At 46.9% G+C, this 22,105-nt stretch overlaps 1 protein-coding gene across 1 annotated transcript in view; it reads right to left on the reverse strand.

Moving 5' to 3' along the window:
- Positions 1–20,997, reverse strand: part of MAP2K5 (mitogen-activated protein kinase kinase 5) — a 120,037-nt gene extending 99,040 nt beyond the window's left edge. The window contains exons 1-6 of the mRNA XM_054641924.2: positions 20,714–20,997; positions 14,978–15,026; positions 11,570–11,637; positions 6,806–6,875; positions 1,861–1,901; positions 1,102–1,157 (exon numbers count right to left, since the gene is read on the reverse strand). Of these exons, the coding sequence (XP_054497899.1) occupies positions 1,102–1,157; positions 1,861–1,901; positions 6,806–6,875; positions 11,570–11,637; positions 14,978–15,026; positions 20,714–20,848 (419 nt within the window). The 5' untranslated portion in view covers positions 20,849–20,997. The remainder of the gene's footprint in view (positions 1–1,101; positions 1,158–1,860; positions 1,902–6,805; positions 6,876–11,569; positions 11,638–14,977; positions 15,027–20,713) is intronic.
- Positions 20,998–22,105: the final 1,108 nt, after the last annotated feature.

Here is a 22,105-nt window from a genome sequence, read left to right on the forward strand (position 1 = left end):
CCTGGAATGAAAAGGAAACAAAGAGCTGAGCACAGACCCTGGCACTGGGGCAGCCAAAGGAGCTCAGCCCCAATTGCACCTCAGTGCTTTTGAAGTTAGAGCCACCTGGAACACCAGCAAATCCTCATTTCTCCCTGAAACACCAGCAAATCCTCATTTCTCCAGCAGCAAACCCTTATTTTTTCCTAAAATCCCCTGCAAATCCTTATTTCTCCAGAAGCAAACTCTAACTTTGTCCTGGAATTCCCAGCAAACCCTTATTTCTCCCTGAAACACCCAGCAAACCCCAATTTCCTGCTGAAATCATCAGCAATCTCCCATTTCTCCAGCAGCAAACCCTCATTTCCTCCTGAAACACCCAGCAAACCCTAATTTCTTGCTGAAATTCTCAGCAATCTCCCATTTCTCCAGCAGCAAACTCTAATTTCTCCCTGAAATACCCATAAAATGCTTATTTCTCCATGAGCAAACCCTAATTTCTACTGAAACTCCCACCAAGCCCTAATTTCTCCATCAGCAAACCCTGATTTCTCATGAAACTCCTACCAAACCCTGATTTCCCCATCAGCAAACCCTGATTTCTCCTGTAACTCCCACCAAACCCTGATTTCCCCATCAGCAAGCCCTGATTTCTCCTGAAACTCCCACCAAACCCTGATTTCCCCATCAGCAAGCCCTGATTTCTCCTGTAACTCCCACCAAACCCTGATTTCCCCATCAGCAAGCCCTGATTTCTCCTGTAACTCCCACCAAACCCTGATTTCTCCTGTAACTCCCACCAAACCCTGATTTCCCCATCAGCAAGCCCTGATTTCTCCTGTAACTCCCACCAAACCCTGATTTCTCCTGTAACTCCCACCAAACCCTGATTTCCCCACCATCCCTCAGTTCACCAGCACAGCCCCACGGGCACCATCCCCATCAAGCCCGACCCAACGCCATCCACGGGAATCCCACCCTCCCAGCAGAAACCCACCCCAGCCCAGCATTCCAGAACCAGCCAGGTCTGGGGCTCTGTCCTGGGTCCCAAACAAAGGGAATTAAGGGGGGAGGAAGGAGGGAGGAGGGAGGAAGGAGGGAGGAGGAGGAGCAGGTCCTTACCTGTTGCTGGGCAGGGCCTCGGAGGCGCCGCTGCCGGCCCCCGCCCGCGTGTTCACCTGCAGCAGGGAGAGAGAGGAGCTGAGCACAGCCCTGCCCACGGGACACCTGCTAATTAACCTGTAATTTGCCAGGGATGCCTCGTCAGGCTGGGGAGGTTAATGAGCTGGTTGCCAGGCGTGCTGCTGGCTGAGGGATGGATGTAGGTTAGCGGGCTGCACCACGCCGGGGCCGCAGCGCGCAAAGGATGCGCTGGGAAGGGTGAGAAACTCGGGATTTGTTCTCATTTTAAACGCCCAAAAATCGTTTAACACGTTTATAATCTCCTCCATGTGACTGTAGGAGCAATAGGGAATCAAAAATCTAAACCAATTCCACTGTGGTGCCTTCCACAATTGGATAAATGAGTGAAATCACAGGAACGAGGTGGGGGTTTAAAAGCTTTGAAGTAGTGGCAGACAGCAGTTGATAAATGAACTACTAAAATTTAAGAACATGATTAGCAGAGGTTAAAAACAAAAAGGTAAACCCATTTTTAATAAAACCACATCTATAAATATAGATATCACGGCCAACATTTTGCAGATGAATCCTTCTCCCACCCTCGCCCAAGGAAAAAAAAAAAAAAAAATCAGAATTTAAAAAAAAAAAAATCTGCTTGTCAGAGCTCAAGAAAGTGCAGTTTTATTTGACATTTCAATAAGTGGAACACAGCATTACAAATCCATCTAACTTTCCTGAAACAATTATTGAAATTCGTACCTTGAGGCCATGTATGTTCCGTTTCCCAGGAGGTTTGCAGGCTGAAACAGTAATTGACTAAATTGTAGAACACATCAGGGCCATTTACAAATTTGCTCAAAATGAATCTTTTCAAAATAAATGAGGGTGACACCAAAATTAGCAGAGAGAAATGATTGAAAAGTGCCTGGCGAGACCCAGAGTGGGAATTACAGCCCAGGATTTTTAACTTGCAGGAGTGAGCATTTATAAATGCTAAGAGCTTCCTGACACCGTGTCATGGAAATTCTAATTCCTGCTCAAAACACAGCACAACCCAGAGAACCCTTGGAAATTCTCATTTCTCTTCAAAACACAGCACAACCCAGAGAACCCTTGGAAATTCTAATTTCTGTTCAAAACACAGCACAACCCAGAGAACCCTTGGAAATTCTCATTTCTGTTCAAAACACAGCACAAGCCAGAGAACCCTTGGAAATTCTCATTTCTGCTCAAAACACAGCACAACCCAGAGAACCCTTGGAAATTCTAATTTCTGTTCAAAACACAGCACAACCCAGAGAACCCTTGGAAATTCTAATTTCTGTTCAAAACACAGCACAAGCCAGAGAACCCTTGGAAATTCTCATTTCTGCTCAAAACACAGCACAACCCAGAGAACCCTTGGAAATTCTAATTTCTGTTCAAAACACAGCACAACCCAGAGAACCCTTGGAAATTCTAATTTCTGTTCAAAACACAGCACAAGCCAGAGAACCCTTGGAAATTCTCATTTCTGCTCAAAACACAGCACAACCCAGAGAACCCTTGGAAATTCTAATTTCTGTTCAAAACACAGCACAACCCAGAGAACCCCCAGCTCAAACAAGGGGAATTTTTTTGGTAATTCAGATTGCAACCTTGTGGTGCTGTGTTTTCACATGCTGGGTTTTTTTCCCCCTGGAATTTCACAGGGACATTTGCAATCTAATATTGGGATTTTTAGGGAATTGGCTGTGTCAGGAATTGGTCATTTCGGGAGAGGCACTTTGGGGAAAATAGGGAAGAAATGTGGGGGAAAATGGGCAAGAAATGGGGGGAAGCAACATGGGAAAAACAAACCTGGGGAAAACCTGGCAGGGGCAACAGCAGAGAGCCTCCAAAAGGTAAATATTGAATAAATAAAAGGTAAATATTGAATAAATAAAAGGTAAATATTGAATAAATAAAAGGTGAATATGGAGGAAAACCACGGGGGAAAGCAAATATGGGGGGGAAAAACAAACGTGGGGAAAAAAAACACGGCAGGGGTAAGAGCAGTGAGCCTCTCTGGTAAATACTGAATATATAAAAGGTAAATACCAAATAAATAAAAGGTAAATATGGAGGAAAAACCATGGGGGAAACCTGAGGGAAAAAAAACTGGGGGAAACCCAAACCTGGAGGAAACCCAAACCTGGAGGGAAACCACGGCAGGGACAATAGCAGAGCCTCCAAAAGGTAAATACTGAATAAATCAAAGGTAAATATGGGGGAAACATGGGGAAAAACCTGGGGAAACCAAACAGGGGAGAAACCATGGCAGGGGTAACAGCAGAGAGCCTCTCTGGTAAATACTGAATAAAAAAAAAATGTAAATACTGAATAAATAAGAGCTCAATACTGAATAAATGCCACTGGAAATGTCACTTTTTGGGGGGTATATATACACATATATAAAAATATATACATATATATTATATATATACATCTATGTTTAAAATATAAAGCTATATAAAAATATAGAAATATAAATACATAGATATACTAAAAATATGTAGATATACAAAAATGTAGATACATAAAAATACATGTAGATATATAAAAATTATGAATTTTTACATATATAAAATATATATAGCCATCTAAAATACATTAATTTTGGGAAAATGAATATGATTTATAGACATATAAAAAATGTGTGCACATATATATATATCTATATATATTTTTATATCTCTTTCTCTATATTTATATGTACACCACCTACTGATGTTTATTTTTAATATAAAATCCCCCTCTGCCTCTTATTACCTAATCAGCAATAATAAACCTATTAAAAATTGAGAAAATACTAATTTTTCCCCCTTAAAGATATTTTTATTGTGAAATAAATAAAGCACAGCCCAGGTAACACAGGCTGGCACGTGGAAATGTACTCCTGAAAGGATTTTTATGGAATACAGGAGTTTTTGGGAGCTGAGGCTTCCTCAGAAGTTAGAGAGGCAGGAAAGGAAAAGAACTCAAAGGATTTGCAAAGGAATCTCTTAAAAGGGAAGAAGTGGAAATTGGAGGCAGAAAAGCTGCAGGTGCTGCTGGGGCTTTCAAGTGGGGAACGTGGAGAGCCAGGGCCAGGAGGGCACAGGAGAAAAGGGCTGCCAAAATTTGGGATGTTCATTACAGAGGCAGGACAAGGAGACAGGGAAGGGAAAAGAAAAATTAAAAAAAAGAGAGCAAGAAAGCAGGAAAAAAACCAAAAAAGAGCAGGAAAGCGGATTTTGTGATTTTGTTGGATATTTCAGAGGAGCTGCAGAGTTCAGGGGTGGTTTGGGGGCTTTGAAGGCTCTAACCCAGGAAAAAGGGGGTTTTAAGGGGGTGGTTTGGGAGAATGAAACAAAACCTGAGCTCTGGAGCAGTTTGGAGGGAGCGGGGAGGGGGAAATGCAGCAGGGAGCCCGAGCTGAGGCAGGGGTGAGCATCGGGGGTGGCTGGGGCAGAACTGAGACAATTCCCAATCCTGCCCAGCCACAGGAGATCATCCAGGACACAGCAGCAGGAACAGCAATTCCCAGGGCTGCCTCTCCAGGAAGGAGCCAAAGGGAGAATTTTAAATCCCAAAATGTGCCTTAAACCCAGAGTGGGTGAGGCGTGAGCAGCTCCTGGCAGCACTCCCTGGGACTGGGTGTGTACAGGGAAATGTAAAGGTTTCAAGGAAAATTCCAAGATTTCCCAACCTACTCGGATCATCCAGTTCCTCTGAGACACAAGAGGAGGATCCAGGGAATCCTCAGAGCTTTTCCAGGGCCCCTAAAAGGCTCCAGGAGAGCTGGGAGGGACTGGGGCAAGGGATGGAGGGACAGGACACAGGGAATGGTTTAAATGGGATAGGGCAGGGATGGACATTGGGATATTGGGAATTAGGAATTCCTGCCTGGAAGGGGTGGGGAGGGCTGGGATGGAATTCCCAGAGCAGCTGGGGCTGCCCCTGGATCCCTGGGAGTGCCCAAGGCCAGGCTGGGCAGGGCTGGGAGCACCTGGGACAGGGGAAGGTGTCCCTGCCCATGGAATGGGATGGGAATGGGGATGAGATGGAATCATTAATATGGGATGGGATCCATGGGATTTCAGGTCTTTCCCACCCAAACCATTCCAGGATTCCATGATCCACGCCTGGGAAGAGGCAGGAGACCCCTCCCTCTCCCTGCCCTGCCCTGAGGAGGTCACAGCTCCCACACCTGGGAATCCCCTCCCGTCCACACCCTGCCAGCCTGAGCCAGACAAACCCCATTTCCCACAAACCCCATTTCCCACAAACCCCATTCCCACAAACCCCCATTTCCCACAAACCCCCATTTCCCACAGAACCCCCCATTTCCCACAGAACCCCCCATTTCCCACAGAACCCCCCATTTCCCACAGAACCCCCCATTTCCCACAGAACCCCCCATTTCCCACAAAGCCCCCATTTTCCCCACAAAGCCCCCATTTCCCACAGAACCCCCCATTTCCCACAAACCCCATTCCCACAAACCCCCATTTCCCACAAAGCCCCCCATTTCCCACAAAGCCCCCCATTTCCCACAAAGCCCCCCATTTCCCACAGAACCCCCCATCTCCCACAAAGCCCCATTTCCCACAGAACCCCCCATCTCCCACAACCCCCCATTTCCCACAAACCCCCCATTTCCCACAAAGCCCCCCATTTCCCACAGAACCCCCCATTTCCCACAAAGCCCCCATTTCCCAAAGAACCCCCCATTTCCCACAGAACCCCTCAAACTCCTGTCCCCTTGGCAGGGCAGCACAGGGAACCCCAGGACCCCCACCCAGCCTCTTTGGAGAGCTCGTTAGCAGGGTTTGAGGAGGCTCCTGTTAATTGCCCAATTCAAACTTCAGAGAGTTGTAAGTAATGGAAGTGTGGAATGTTTAATTGGGAGCCTCACAGTATGATTATTTGTGTAATATCTGTCAAGTGAGGGGAGTTTAATTTTTAATTATTTCAATTAATTTATTGCTGGGAGATTTACTTGGAGAATTTCAACCTTCTCAGTCCCATCAATTAAGAGGCAGAGATTCAGAGCCTGGCTACTGAGATCTGAATGAATTATGTCATGCAGGAGGCTCTTCCCAAGCATTCCTGGGGCTCAGAGAGAGCATTCCCAAAAACCCTCCTGAGCTGCCCATGGAATTTTGTCAGCTTGGAGATGACCTATTTCTAACTGCCTCAGCCCACAGAATTGATCACATCTCCCCCTGTTCAGGAGAATTACTGAGGTGCTTGTGAATATTTGGGCAGCACTAAATGCCCAAATTTCAGACAAAAACGTGTCCTGGCTGGAGCTGCTGTGGCTACAGTGGTGACAGGGACACTCCCCAGCCTGGCAGGCTGATTAATGACATGAAAACAGCTTTAAAAAGCCCAATTTTCATAAGTATCCAAGCCTTCAGTTATTCATCTGCTTTGCTTGGAAAGAACCATCACCAATGAGTTCTTTAAATGTACTTAAATATGTACTCTGCAAACCTCGTTAGTCTAATTTACTCCAGGAAATTAGCTGCTTTCTATGCAATAAATGCACTTTTCTCCACACTCCCCACAATAATGAATTCCTCTCTCCAAATTAAGAGGTAAACACGATGCTGTGTGCATTTAAACCTCCCCAAAACGTGCCAGGAGCTGCTCCAGCACCAGTTCCCTGGGCTGATGACTGGGATTTGCTCAGCATTACCTCGTGGGTAGATCTGCAGAGGCTCTATCAATTGTCCATTCACTTGCTGCTCCATCACAGTGGAGTAATACTGCAAAAAAAAACCGAAAAAAACCCAAAAAGGAGATGAGTCAGTAACCCAGGAGTGGTAAAAGCACTTATGGATTGTTTAGTTCTGTGTATTTTCATTTTCTCTGCAATTGCCACGGTGCAGATCAGCCCTCAGATGGTTCCATTCCCATCTGCAGTGCTCCCACAAAAAGGAATTTAAAACAGGGAGCTGTGGGGCCACAGGGATCTGCTCCTGCCTCAGCAGGGAGAGCTGGGAATGCTCCAGCAGGTGAGGAAATGAGATATTTACAGCATGGAATATTCACAGCATGGAATATTCACAGCAAAGGCAGCAGCTGCCACAGCTGGAGGAGCCAGGAAAACCAAACACGGCCACAAAGACTTGGTGCAAATAAACCCCAAATATCCCCTAAATCACCCCAAAACTGGGCAGTTTGAAAGCTCCAAGGGAATCCCAAAGGGGTCTGGAATTCTGGGCAGTGATGAAGGATCAGCACAGAGGATCCCAAAGCTGTGACCCCAAAAAGCCCCTGCAGACACCCTGAGACACTGAGCAGGAGCTGCTGCAGTGATCCAGGGACGTTTGTTGGTTAAAAAAACCCTCAGAATGGGCAAAAAGGGCTGGAAAAGAGCTGAGAAAATAAAAACCCAGCAAGATGCTTGGGCTGGGAGAGCTGGGAATGTTCTCCTGGAGAAGGGAAGGGTCAGGGAATGCCCAGAGACCCTAAAGGAGAGCTGGGAATGTTCTCCTGGAGAAGGGAAGGATCAGGGAATGCTCAGAGACCCTAAGGGAAAGCTGGGAATGTTCTCCTGGAGAAGGGAAGGGTCAGGGAATGCTCAGAGACCCTAAGGGAAAGCTGGGAATGTTCTCCTGGAGAAGGGAAGGGTCAGGAATGCTCAGAGACCCTAAAGGAGAGCTGGGAATGTTCCCCTGGAGAAGGGAAGGATCAGGAATGCTCAGAGACCCTAAAGGAGAGCTGGGAATGTTCCCCTGGAGAAGGGAAGGATCAGGGAATGCCCAGAGACCCTAAAGGAGAGCTGGGAATGTTCAGCTGGAGAAGGGAAGGATCAGGGAGAGCTCAGAGACCCTAAGGGAGAGCGGGAGAGGGGCTGGGGACAAGGGATGGAGGGACAGCACACAGGGAATGGCTGCAGAGTGGGAAAGTGGAGATTGAGATGGACTTTGGGAAGGAATTCCTGGCTGGGCTGGGATTCCCAGAGCAGCTGGGGCTGCCCCTGGAGTATCCAAGGCCAGGCTGGAGCAGCCTGGGGTGGTGGAAGCTGTCCCTGCCCTTGGGATGAGCTTCCAGCTTTGGAATTCCCGCTTCACCAAGAGAATTCCAGGACCTGCAGGCATCCCCAGACAGGACAGGACCATTTCTGATCCCTCCCTGGAATATCCAGCTGAAATAAACACACCTGAGAGTGGCTCCTGCCCCCCAAAAATGTAACAGAGGGGGAGGGAGGGAGAGAGAGAGAGGGAGGGAGGAAAAGCCTCTCCATTACTCACCAGTGATGACAAGTAAATGAAATATCAATCATGTAAGCTGTCAACCTTTTGGGACAGCAATAACTGTTAACAAGTAGTCTGGAAAAATTGTCTGAAAATGACTTGTCCTCCACAGGCCAGCATTGGAGGTTTCCATGGAAAATTAAGATGCCAGTGGCTATTTGGAACATTGTTCAGGTATTCTTTTTAATGGGAAATTTGCCACTTATTGATCCAGAGCATGTAGCCCTTGCTTTCAGAGAGCTGCAAGCAACTTTCCAATCAGTGGCTGTCAAAAAAATTACTGCCTGTTTATACAGATACAAGACAACAGCTCCAGAGCAGCTCCACGGCCGTCCTTAATTACCTGCACTGCCCAGCACTGAAAAAATCCCATTTACAGCCCCCAAAATCAGCCTAACTCAAAGCAGATTTGCATCATCTGAGGGAATTCCAGACCTGAATCAAATTCTTTTCAAATTCATAAAGCAAAGAACCTAAAGGGAAGGTTCAAAATTATTCAAAGTATCAAAATGATTCCAAAAAAATATTGAAATGACCCCAAATAAGTACCAAAATGACCCCAAATAAGTACCAAAAATGACCCCAAATAAGAAGTACCCAAATGACCCCAAATAAGTACCCAAAATGGCCCCAAATAAGGTACCAAAAATGGCCCCAAATAAGGTACCAAAATGACCCCCAAATAAGTACCAAAAATGACCCCCAAATAAGTACCAAAAATGACCCCCAAATAAGTACCAAAAATGGCCCCAAATAAGGTACCCAAATGACCCCAAATATCAAAATTATCCCAAATATCTTCCCAATTATATGTTCCAAAGTCCAATCTCAGGGAATTGGTTTTTTCTCCTTAAACTGAAAAAAAATCCACTTTATTTACATTTTAGAGAACACCTGCACCACATCAAAATTCCCTGAAATTCTTTCCCAGCTGGCCAATCCTCCAAATATTTGTTGCAGGCCTCAGAATGAGCATTTCCCTTCCCCAAGATTATGAATGAATTCATTTCCTAGGCTCAGAACATTTGTTTCCTGGTAAACACATCCCAAAACAAAGCCCATAGGATGTGGGGAAGTTCAACCATCAGTGCAACACTCAAATAAAAAATTAGTTTAAAACCGAGGAGAAAAATTTTTCAGAGAAGAAGAGGCTGCTGAAGCAGAAAGAAGTCATTTCCAGGCATCCCATAATTTTGCAGGGAAAGCAGAGAGTTGGGCAATCAGAACTCTAATGTACTGAAACTTGAACAGTGAGCTTGGAAGCATAGCAAAAAAATGACCTTCCCAAGGCATGATTCATCTGGAAGAGAATTCAAAGTTTGCCACTTGGAAGGCAAAAAATGGCTGAGATTTTCCCAGGAAAAGAGAGAGAACCACCAGGAATTCTGGGGGGAGGAACTCCAGGGAGCTGCTGGACCCAAACAGGGAGGGAAAAGGGGCACAAAGTGCTCAGAACTTCACTCTCAGCAGGGTTTGTTTAGTGCCAGAACCTCTCCTGAAGCTGAGCACCTTCCCCAGGCTGGAATTCCCTCCCTAAAACCTTCCCCAGGCTGGAATTCCCTCCCTAAAACCTTCCCCAAGCTGGAATTCCCTCCCTAAAACCTCCTGCAAGCTGGAATTCCCTCCCTAAAACCTTCCCCAGGCTGGAATTCCTCCTTAAAGCCTTGCCCAAGCTGGAATTGCCTCCCTAAAACCTTCCCCAGGCTGGAATTGCCTCCCTAAAACCTTCCCCAGGCTGGAATTGCCTCCCTAAAACCTTCCCCAAACTGGAATTGCCTGCCTAAAACCTCCCCAAGCTGGAATTGCCTCCCTAAAGCCTTCCCCAAGCTGGAATTCCCTCCCTAAAACCTTCCCCAGGCTGGAATTCCCTCCCTAAAACTTTCCCCAGGCTGGAATTGCCTCCCTAAAACCTTCCCCAAGCTGGAATTCCCTCCCTAAAACCTTCCCCAGGCTGGAATTCCCAAGAATCTGGGGAGAAAAAAACCCCAAACAGGCACCTGGAGCATAGGGAGGAGCCAGGCTGGGAGAGCTGGGAATGCTGCCCTGGAGAAGGGAAGGGTCAGGGAATGCTCAGAGACCCTAAAGGAGAGCTGGGAATGTTCCCCTGGAGAAGGGAAGGATCAGAGACCCTAAAGGAGAGCTGGGAATGTTCCCCTGGAGAAGGGAAGGATCAGAGACCCTAAAGGAGAGCTGGAGAGGGGCTGCTGAGGGAGGCACAGGACACAGGGAATGGATTCACACTGGGAAATCTGGGTGGGATTTTGGGAAGGAATTCCTGGCTGGAATTCCCAGAGCAGCTGGGGCTGCCCCTGGATCCCTGAATGGATCCCTGGAGCAGCCTGGGAGGGTCCCTGGCTGGGATTTCAGGTTCCTCCCCACCCAAACCAGTCTGGGATCCTCTGAATTCCCCCCAATCACCTCTGGGTGCTCCCAAACAGGGCTTGGCTCTGCCAGGTCATTTCTGGGAATTTTGATCCTTCTGGCCCAGAGGGAAAATCCCCATTTCTTACCCCTCTTGCTCACTCATTTCCTTTGAAAAGAGAAGTTCAAGGATATTTTTTTCCCCACTTTATTCAAATGGTTCTGTGGCCATCAGTAACTGCACCCTCCCCCCTCTGCAGGATATTTCTTGCTATTAATGGGATATATTTATTTCTATTTCTATTTCTGGGGATGCAGACAGATTTCACACACCCCTACCTACACAAAGGCACACACAGCCACATCCATCTCCCCTGAAAAACACAAACCACATCTTCAAATCCTCCGTGAACACTGAGCCTGCAGCTACAATGAAACTCCTCTGTTAGGAGGGGTGAAGCAGGCTCCAGATGAAAGTAGATTTTGAAAAATTTTTAGAGCCCAGGGGTTCATTTTTAATGAGCCGTTACTTTAAGTACTGCATAAAAAATACAAGAAATTGATAGTCCATTTAGCCTGCACTATACCTAATGCAAAAGTCATTAAGATGCATTATTCTTAATGTTTATGATATGATCAGTAAGTGAACAAGTCTTTTTTCTTTTCTGAAGTGGAGCCTGTCCATGGATCTGGTGTGAAACCACCTCCATTCCACGTAGAACACCAAAAAATTGGAATTTAACACAGGGACATGGCCCAGTCAAACGCTGTGGGACAAAAAAGCACCAAGAAAAAATGATAAACACAGGGAAAATGAGGGTTTGTGGCAGTGTACTCACATAGGACAGCATGGCCTTCATCTCCTCATCGCTCCTGACCGTGATCCGGTCCCCATCCTCATCCTCATCTGCCAGAGGAAGGCACCAGTGAGCAAGGGAAGGGGCACAGGGACAGCCCTGACAGGCAGGGCTTCATCTGCACTCACAGCAGCAAACAAAACCAAACACCGAAAAAAGAAACTGCACAAGGACTCCGAAATAGGAATGTAGGAATGGTGTATGACCTCCAGATATTGATTACCAAGAATTGGGATTTTTGTCCTAGAAGGGGCACAAAGTGCTCAGAATTTCACTCTCAGCAGGGTTTGTTTAGTGCCAGAACCTCTCCTGAAGCTGAGCACCTTCCCCAAGCTGGAATTCCCTCCCTAAAACCTTCCCCAGGCTGGAATTCCCTCCCTAAAACCTTCCCCAAGCTGGAATTCCCTCCCTAAAACCTTCCCCAAGCTGGAATTCCCTCCCTAAAACCTTCCCCAGGCTGGAATTCCCTCCCTAAAACCTTCCCCAAGCTGGAATTCCCTCCCTAAAACCTTGCCCAGGCTGGAATTCCCTCCCTAAAACCTTCCCCAGGCTGGAATTCCCTCCCTAAAACCTTCCCCAGGCTGGAATTCCCTCCCTAAAACCTTCCCCAAGCTGGAATTCCCTCCCTAAAACCTTCCCCAGGCTGGAATTCCCTCCCTAAAACCTTCCCCAGGCTGGAATTGCCTCCCTAAAACCTTCCCCAGGCTGGAATTCCCTCCCTAAAACCTTGCCCAGGCTGGAATCCCCTCCCTAAAACCTTCCCCAAGCTGGAATTGCCTCCCTAAAGCCTTCCCCAAGCTGGAATTCCCTCCCTAAAACCTTCCCCAGGCTGGAATTGCCTCCCTAAAACCTTCCCCAAGCTGGAATTCCCTCCCTAAAGCCTTCCCCAAGCTGGAATTGCCTCCCTAAAGCCTTCCCCAGGCTGGAATTCCCTCCCTAAAGCCTTCCCCAGGCTGGAATTGCCAAGAATCTATGGAAATAAAATCCAAGAATCTGGGAAAAAAAAAAAAACCAAAAAAACCCAAACCAAGAATCTGGGGTGGGAAAAACAACCCAAGGAATTCAAATTGTGTGAGAAAAGGATTTTGTTCATTCTGCCTCTCGAAAGGTAATAATGAAAAAAAAACCAAAACAAAACAAAAAACCAAAAAACAACAACAACAACAAAAACAAACAAAAAACCCAAAAACAAAACAACAAAATCAAAAAACCCCCTAAAACCAAAAAAAAAAAAACAAAAAAAACCCAAAAAACCAAACCAATAAAAAAACCAAACCCCAAAGCAATGAAGAGGAGTAAAACATAAAAACCTCAAAATTGGAGTTTAAAACAGGCAGAGAGCTACTGGAGCAGCACACATCCACAAGAGGGATCAGAGGGAAAGCAGAGAGGGATGAATTCATGGATAAAAGGTCTGGGGAGAGGGAACAGACTGAGCTGGGACCATTAAAAAAATAAAAAAAAAATTTAAAAAATTTAAAAAATTTTAGAAAAGGGGGAAAATTCTAGCAAAATATTCAGAAAAAAATTCCACATTATCCCTTTGAAATGATTGAGGAATTTACTCAGTTCCCAGCTGCAGAATTCCTGGTGGTGGTACAAACAGAAGGAATTAAAAATATGTGGACGAAGAGGCAGAGAAAAATAAAAATTAATCTAAATTAATCAGGCAAAGAGTAAAACCAGAAGAAAAATCTGCCCTGACCCTGAGCAGAGCTCCTTTACCATCTCAAAAACTGACCCAGGAAGATTTCCAGCCTTCCCTCCTTGCCCAGAGCGCTCAAATCTGATTTTCAGCACAAACGAAAAACAAAAACCCCCCTGTCCTGGCTGGATTTTTTAGCACCATTTGAAATGGAGGAAGAAGCCTCAGAAGAATCCTCAGCAGATGGGAGATCAACCCTGAGCAGTGAAATCCCCAAATCTGCAGCAGCCAGGCAGGAACGGGGATGCGGGGCTGGGAGGATGCTCAGGGCCCAGATGCTGGCACTGGGGGCTGGAGAGCAGGGGGAATCTCAATTTCCATGCTGGGGCTGGGAACACCAAAATAAAACCCACAAAAAGCTGGGATTTTGTGGGACAAATCCACAAAAAAAGCTGGGATTTTGATGAGACAATTCCCCCCACCTGAGGCAGCGATGGAGAACTGAACTTGAAGCAGGAAAATCCAGGGGGGAAAAGGGAAAAAAAAACCCCTTGAAAAGCATCAATATCCATAACATATTTGAGATGGCAGTAAAGTGGCAGGGAAATGGGCTCAGCAGCTGGAAATGACAGACTAGAGACACGCAGGGAAGGCACAGGAGCAGATGTTGGGAGGCAGAACAAAAATCAGAATTTTCCAGGAGACTCCTGCACATGGCACTGCTGCTGTGGGTGCCGCCCTGATGGAGCATGAAGTTCAAACACAGCCCAAGTGGGACGTGCCAGGGATGGCACACACATGTCAACACCAGAGAACACCAAATAAAGTGAAAAAAAAACCCCATAAATTGCAAGGCTCTGGAAAGCTCAGGGCTGGTGTTCAAAAGCAGGGCAGGAAAAACGCAGAGGTTCAGGAATAAAAATCTGTTTTGGGAAGGAAAACACAAGGTGTGAAAAGAAAAAAAGCATTAAATAGGACTGGAAGCACCATAAATCAGTATTTCCTTTGATTATCCACAGGCAGAATGAGCCCCAAAGCTCCAAAAAGAGGAGAAATAAAAATAAAATTACAAAAATGAAAGGCCCCATCTAAAGTCTGCTCTGTCCCCCCCTCACCCTCCATCCAAAGGAAAACAGAGGAAAAATATAATAAAAATTATCATTTCCTTTCATCTCAAAGGAAAACAGAAGGAAAAACATAATAAAAATTAAAAGGGATCATCAGGAGCCTGCTCCATTTGGAAGAAAACTCCAATTTTTCAGTATTTCGTCCCCTGGGGCACTCCCCTTTGCAGCTGATTGTTCTCCAGATAGGACAATCCCCCAGGAACCCCTTCAAAAATAAAAATAAACAGGGTTTAAAGAACTGATATTAGCCTAAATACTTGCTGGGAGGATTGGAGGATTGCAATTTTAAACTGAGACCTACAGGTAGTTTATACTTTTCATTTAATTTGAGCAATAAAATTGCACTGAGGAGTAAGAGCACGGTAAGGTCAGGCTGGTAATTAAAGCTCCTGTGTGGAAATATTCCAGATGTGATTAAATAATAAAATATTGCTTGCTTTAGTGCCATTATTGAAGTTGCATTAATGCATAAATATTTAACCATGACGTATAATGAATATCACTTATTTTAAAATAATAAATAGGATCAGAATATCAGAAGAATAACATAAAAATTATTAATTTCAGTTACAGCCCAGCAACATGACAAAGGAATTGGCTGACCAAAGTCACACTTACACTCAAATGCTGTGGTCGTTGCATCTGGCAAAACTTGGCCAATGACATCCTAAAAATATAAGGGAAAATTCATTAAATATCCAATGAGAAAAGCCTGATTTGCAATAAATCACTGGAACCCCTCCCCACTGCCCCAAAATGAGGGAGTTTTCAGGGCACAACACAAATCTGCTCCCCTCGTGATGTTTTTCTCCTCCCCCTCCACGAGACCTCCAGGAAAAAAACCTCTTTTCTTCCCAAATCATTCCCTCCTAATTGCAAACAGCTCTGTGCTCTCTGCTCCTGCAGGTGAAAAAAATCCATTTTTCCCTTGGGTTATAGAAAAACGGGCACCTAACCGAACAAAACCAGCCATAGAAAGAGCTATATTTTTATTATTTTATTTTTTTTTTCTGTAAAAAACCCATTTTCTCCTGTTTGGAGGGCTCTGTCAGCCTCAGCTGTGATTTGAACTTCTCCAAAACTCAGGAGATGCATTCAAATACCGGGGGGAATTCACTGGAAACCCCCAAAGGGGCAGAGGCAGAACCTGAGGCAGCTCCACCACACCAAACACAAAAACATCTCCAGCCACACAGCCCAGATGTTTTACAGGTACCAAAGTGAACTTGGATTTCTTTTTTTATAGCCAAATCCCACCAACACTTCCAGCTCCAATCCCTGCTCCAACCCAGATTTTTTTGCTGCTACCAAAGAAGAGTTTTTACCAGATTTCAGCCAAAATTTCCACTTCCAACCCAGATTTTTTTGTTGTTGTTGTTGTTGGGACCAGAGAAGAGCTTTGATCTTTTTTTCACCTTTTCCCATTTTCCCAGCCAAACCACCCCAACATTTCCAGCTCCACATCCCTGCTCCAACCCAGATTATTTTGCTGCCACCAAAGAAGAGTTTTTACCATTTTCAGCCAAAATTTCCACTTCCAACCCCTGCTCCAACCCAGATTTTTTTGCTGCTACCAAAGAAGAGTTTTTACCAGATTTCAGCCAAAATTTCCACTTCCAATCCATTCTCCAACCCAGATTTTTTTGCTGCCACCAGAGAAGAGTTTTTACCATTTTTCAGCCAAAATTTCCACTTCCAACCCCTGCTCCAGCCCAGATTTTTTATTTTTTTTGTTGTTGGGACCAGAGAAGAGCTTTGATTTCTTTTCACCTTTTCCCATTTTTCCAGCCAAACCACACCAACACTTCCAGCTCCACATCCCTGCTCCAGCCCAGGTTATTTTGTTGCTACCCAAGAAGAGTTTTTACCATTTTCAGCCAAAATTTCCACTTCCAACCCAGATTTTTAATTTTTTTTTTTTGGTTGGGACCAGAGAAGAGCTTTGATCTTTTTTCACCTTTTCCCATTATTTCCAGCCAAACCACACCAACCCTTCCAGCTCCAATCCCTGCTCCCACCCAGGTTTTTCCTGCTGGTACCAGAGAAGCTCCTCTATCATTTCCCAGCTTTTATCATTCCCCAGCCCCTCGGGGATCACAGCACCAAGGCCCAGCGTGGCTCTGCCCCTCCCTGGTGCCTCCTGCCAGGAAAAATGAACTTTTGGGAATGAATGGAGCCCAGGATTTATGGCAGCACAGCCACTGGAGCCTCTCAGGGCGCTCAGCACCCCCTGCCAAAGCTGCACTGGTGTCCTGCCACTCCTGCTCTCCCCATTTTTCATCTCAAAGGATGAAATTAAAGATTCTGTGGCACGGAGGCGTAATTAATAATATGTGAAAGCAGCACAGGATTTCCACAGAGCCAACTGAAGCAAGTAATAAATACAAAACTTTCTGGCGGTGTCTTCGATGTGAAAATAAATCAAGAAATGCGATTCAAACTATTAACTGCACACCAGAAATGTGCAGTGTGGCTTAATTGTGGAATTGTAAATTTGCAGAGGCAAAAAAATAAGAAAAAAAAACCCCACCAAAATATTTCCATGTTGATAAAAATTCTTCCATTCTCCAGCGTTTACCAGCCTCTGTCAAAAGCCACGATTTCTAATAATAAATCAGTCTTGCCTACACAGAAAACTGTACTCATCATTTCTAAATCCATTCATTTAAGCATTGGAAATTCCTCAGCAAATGCACTTTAACTGTGTTAGATTTAAGCCCCTTGTCAATGTTCATCTATGGGCAGGCACACAGATGCTTCTAAGAAATTGGTTTTAAAAATTGTTAAAAAATTGCATTTAAGGGGGTGTGGAAGCTTCAGAGGCGGCTCTGAGAACCCAAAATTCTGCTTGGAAAACTCCAAATATCCCAAAGCTCTGAAATAATTTTTTTTAAAAAATCTTATTTTTACCTTATTTTTATCTTATCTGCATAACTTTTTCTGTGTATTGAGACTTCTTTAATAGTAAGTAATAATCAAAAAGTAATTAAGAATCAAGTAATAATCAATAAGTGAATTACACACCCCAAAGTCTTGCACTAAATAAGCACCAACAGCCCCCAAAGCTCTGCCCAGCTCTCAATAATTCCATTAAATGAGTGCATCTGAGAGAAACCAGGGCATGGAGGCAGGGAAATCCCATCAGGGCGAAATTCCCAAAGTGTCTGCAGCAGCTCCACCCCACTTCCAACCCCCAGACCTGGGGCTGACCCAGGATTAAAGGATTATTCCAAATTTCAAAGGATTACACGTGCACAGGGGATTTTCTGCTATCACAACAGAGATCATGAGCAATGAAATACTCCCACTTGGAGGCAGGTTAATATAATATAATATAATATAATATAATATATGCAACATAATATATGCAACATAATATAATATTTATTTTATAATAAAATACAACCCACTTACTGAAGTGAGTTTATGTAAGGGATACAGAACTCAAAAGCCCCTAAAAATGAGGAGAAAAATCAGGGAACAGCAGGTGCAAGAGGAACTGCAAAACCAAATCTGTTCTCTGGAGGAGCATGGGTGAGAAAGCAGAAAATGTGAAACTCTGCTCAAATGCCAGGGTAAATATTGAAGCCACAGCTCTCACATTCCAATTAAATTTGTTTTATCTCACTATGACAATGTGAAGTTACCCAGAATTAACACCAAGTGCTTAAATACCACTGACAGGAGGAATGCAGACAGCTTGAGGGAAAAAAAAAAAAATAAGCTTATTGTAATTCATTTAGTGGGGCCTTAAAAATAAAGCTATTTACTGGAAACTCACAGGCCTGCAGAGTTGACACACACAGAACTTATTTCAAGTGACACCGTGAAGAACAGCTCTGAAAATGGGGATGGAAATAAACCTGCACACCAGCCTGAAATGCTGCACTCAATGAGAGGCAAAATTAATAAGAATTAGCTTAAAAACCACCTGAAAATACAAAATAGTAAGAATAATTTCACCAGCCTGAAGTGCTGCAAGGCTACACCCGCTGGGAAGCAAAATCAACAAAAATCAGCTTAAAAATCACCTGAAAATATAAAATAAACCCTCAAAGATAATTTCATGGGGCTTTCTGAACACAGAGCAGCCCCTGGGACCCACCTTGAAGGAAGAGGAGCCTAAATCAGCTCTCATGGGTGCAAGTTCTGGGACGTGCCCCTGGCTGGGGGCTGGTCCCAAATGTGGCTCTGCAGCTCCAGCAGGACAGAAAGTCCCCAAAACCCCCTCGGGACAGGGGCACAGGGATGGGATGGAGCTGGGGAGCCCCAGGCAGCCCCACAGGGATCGCTCAGAGCCTGAGAAATGCGCGGGCACTCCCGGGGGACACCCCTGGATTGATGCTGCTCCCCAGTGATCAACAGGGAACCCTGGATCTCCCCGGGCTCTCTGACTGCTCCTGCAGCAATTGAACTCCTGAAAGGCCCTGGAGCTCCTGCCAGGCCAATCACCCTGAGGGCACAGAGCAGGGGCAGCCCCACTCCTGCCCCCCACACACCCAGCACTCCTCAGTGGATTGGAGCCTTATTTATTTTATTTTATATTTAATTTATTTCATTTAATTCCTGTATTTATCTGACCCACCACTCCTGAGTGGATTGGAGCCTTATTTATTTTATTTTAATTTATTTCATTTCATTCCTGTATTTATCTCACCAATTAAGTCCAGGTGAATGCTGTGGTGGCACCTCCTGAAACACAACCACCAACACCTGACTGCAGCAGCCTGACAGGGGATAAATGAAATTCTCATCAGGCCCACAGGTGTGACAGGACAAGAACAGCAGCCTGCTCCAGATCCTCTCACCCACTGGCCACAGTGTCTCTACCTACTGTTAAATAGCCAACCTGAATTCACAATAATTCTAGGAATGCAAAGGAGAATCCAAGAATCAGGGGTAATTTCACTTTAGTTTGGGGAAAAAAACCCCAAAAAAACCGAATGAAAACATGAAGCAGAGTTGGATAAAACCAGACTCACTTGCTCCACTTTTGTTTGAGGGCACAGAGGGGCCCAACCACCAAGGGGAAACTGCCCCTCCCAAAAACCTCCCTGGTTTGTCAAAGGTGCTGCTGCTCCCACTCCTCCATCTACAGAAAGTCACGAATAATGGTAAATGTTGGGAAAAGGACAGTTGGGATTTCTGTCATCCCTTCCAGTTAGCTCTGCAACCAACACTGAGCACCTTCCAGCAACCCAGCCCTCCATCCCCACATGTCCTTTCCACAGGATCAACCTCCTGAAAGACACCTGCAAAATCTCTCTCCAGAGTTAATAACAGAAGTAAAAACTGAACATGCACCTGAGGGGTGATATGGGAAGGTTTTCTTTAGAGAAATGGGGGCACAGAGTCCCGGGGAGGAGAGGTGAGGGCAGGCTGCAAAAAGCACCACCCGCACCCTGAGCTGCTCCTTGGGCTAAGGACACAGCTGGGGGGGAGTGGGATAAAAACCCAACCCCATTTCTGAGTGGTTTAAACAATAAACACCCACTCCCATTTCTGAGGGGGATAAAAACCCAACCCCATTTCTGAGTGGCATACACAATAAACACCCACTCCCGTTTCTGAGGGGGATACACAAACACCCACTCCCATTTCTGTGTGGGACAAATTCCCATTTCTGTGTGGGATAAACAATAAACACCCACTCCCATTTCTGAGGGGGATACACAAACACTCCCATTTCTGAGCAGGACAAACACTCACTCCCATTTCTGAGCAAGCAGAGCGTCCTTGTGTGCAGACGGACACAAAGCCACAGCAGGGAAGGAAGGGGCTGAGGGCCAGGAGGCAGAGCAGAGCCCCAGCCCGGGAGGGGACACGCCACACGAGCAGCTGCGGCCCCAGCCCCGGCGCAGAGCCCACACTTCTCCTGATCAGGGAATTCCTTCCCAAGCACGGAGGAGGGAATGCCCTGACCCGGAGGTGTCCCTGACCCGGAGGTGTCCCCGGATTTGGGGACTCCAGAGGTTCCCTCCAGCCCAAACCGGGGCACGATGCCCCTGCCTGGCACCTGCAGGATCCTCCCGAAACCTCGCAACGCCGGCGCTGGCCCGGGACGGACAAAAACCACTCTCCCGTTAAACGTTCCGCCAAAACACACCCCAAAAACACCTCCTGCCACCCAGGGAGGGATTCGGACACCCTGGGCGCACGGAGCGGGGCATGGTGGCATCTCCTGATGGCCGGCACGGGGGTCCCGGTGCCATCCCCTCAGCTGGCTCGGAGGTCCCGGTGCCATCCCCTCAGCTGGCTCGGGGGTCCCGGTGCCATCCCCCGGCCCGGCTCGGGGGTCCCGGTGCCATCCCCCGGCCCGGCTCGGGGGTCCCGGTGCCGGCCGGACTCACTCACCAGCACATCCCTGAAGAGCAGCTGGGGCGCGGAGTGCACGGTCCAGTCCACGGCGGCTCCGTCGGGGATCTTGATGCGGATGACGAGCGCCTGGCTGTCCATGGCGCCGCAGGGGCCGCAGAGCAGCCAGAGCATCCCCGCCCCGCGGGCTCACATGCTGCGGCCGCCGCGCCGGGCCGAGCCGGGCCGGGCCGGGCCGGGCACAGCCTGCACCGCCCTCCCGCAGGAAGGAGCCGCTGCCCCGGAACCAAAACGGAGCCCCGGGAGGAGGGGATGTGCGGCGGCAGCAGCGGGAGGAGGAGGAGGAGGAGGAAGGGGAAGAGGAAGGGGAGGCGGCGCCATGGGCGGGAGGAGGCGGGCCCGGCTCCGCGGTAATTGCTTTCCTCTTTCCGTGCCTTGTGTTTTGACAGGAAAAGCGCAGTTAAATGGCACATCCAGCCGGGCCGGGCCGGGCCGGGATTCCCGCTGTCCCGTCACAAACACGAACACAAATGCGAACAAAAACTCAGACTCCGCGCCGTGCCAACTGCGTTGCCATAACCTGCCCAGGGAGCTGGGGGAGTCACTGAAGTGCCCGGGGATGTCCCAGTGTGGCACTCGGGGACACGGGTAAAGGGATTGCGGTGCTGGCTGAGAGCTGGGCCCGGAGTTCCGTGCCCGGCTCTGCCCATCCCTGCCTCGGTGTCCCTGCGGAGCAAACTGGGAATGGGCTCTGGGAACAGGCTCTGGGAATGGGAACAGGGAATGGGCTCTGGGAATGGGCACTGGGAACAGGCTCTGGGAATGGGAACAGGGAATGGGCTCTGGGAATGGGTGCATGGAGCACTGGGAACGGGCACTGGGAATGGGCACTGGGAATGGGCCCTGGGCCAGCCCAAGGCCTGCAGGAGCAGTCAGGGAAGGGCTGGGGCCCTTGTGCCAGCAGTGTCACACAGTGTCACACAGTGTCACACAGTGTCACACGTGTCACGGCTCCTCCACGTTCAGCTCTCCGGGGCTGATGTCCAGGTACGATTCTGCTGTCTCCGAGTTCCCCCCGTCTGTCAGGGATGCAGCTGAAACCAGCCCGGTCCAAACCACAGTTTCCATCTTCCTGATGGAAGAAAATCCCTGTTCACCTCAGCCACAAAAAAAAAAAAATGTTTTGACAGCTCTGCCATCACAAAACCCCAAATTCAGCTTTTCAAACAAGCTTTTCATTGCCACAAGTCACAGGGAAAGCTCTCTGCTCCGCACAGCTCTGCAGCATAAAACAATCCACTTCTTTTTTTTTTTTTTTTTTTTTTTAAGAGAACAGCATTAATCTCAATTGTGGGCTATTGATCCGTGCATTTTATCACACTCTCTCACATTATCATCTCTGACAAACTGGACTATTTGAGTTATTTTATC

Source organism: Agelaius phoeniceus, chromosome 13 (genome assembly GCF_051311805.1).
Source record: "Agelaius phoeniceus isolate bAgePho1 chromosome 13, bAgePho1.hap1, whole genome shotgun sequence".
NCBI lineage: Eukaryota > Metazoa > Chordata > Aves > Passeriformes > Icteridae > Agelaius > Agelaius phoeniceus.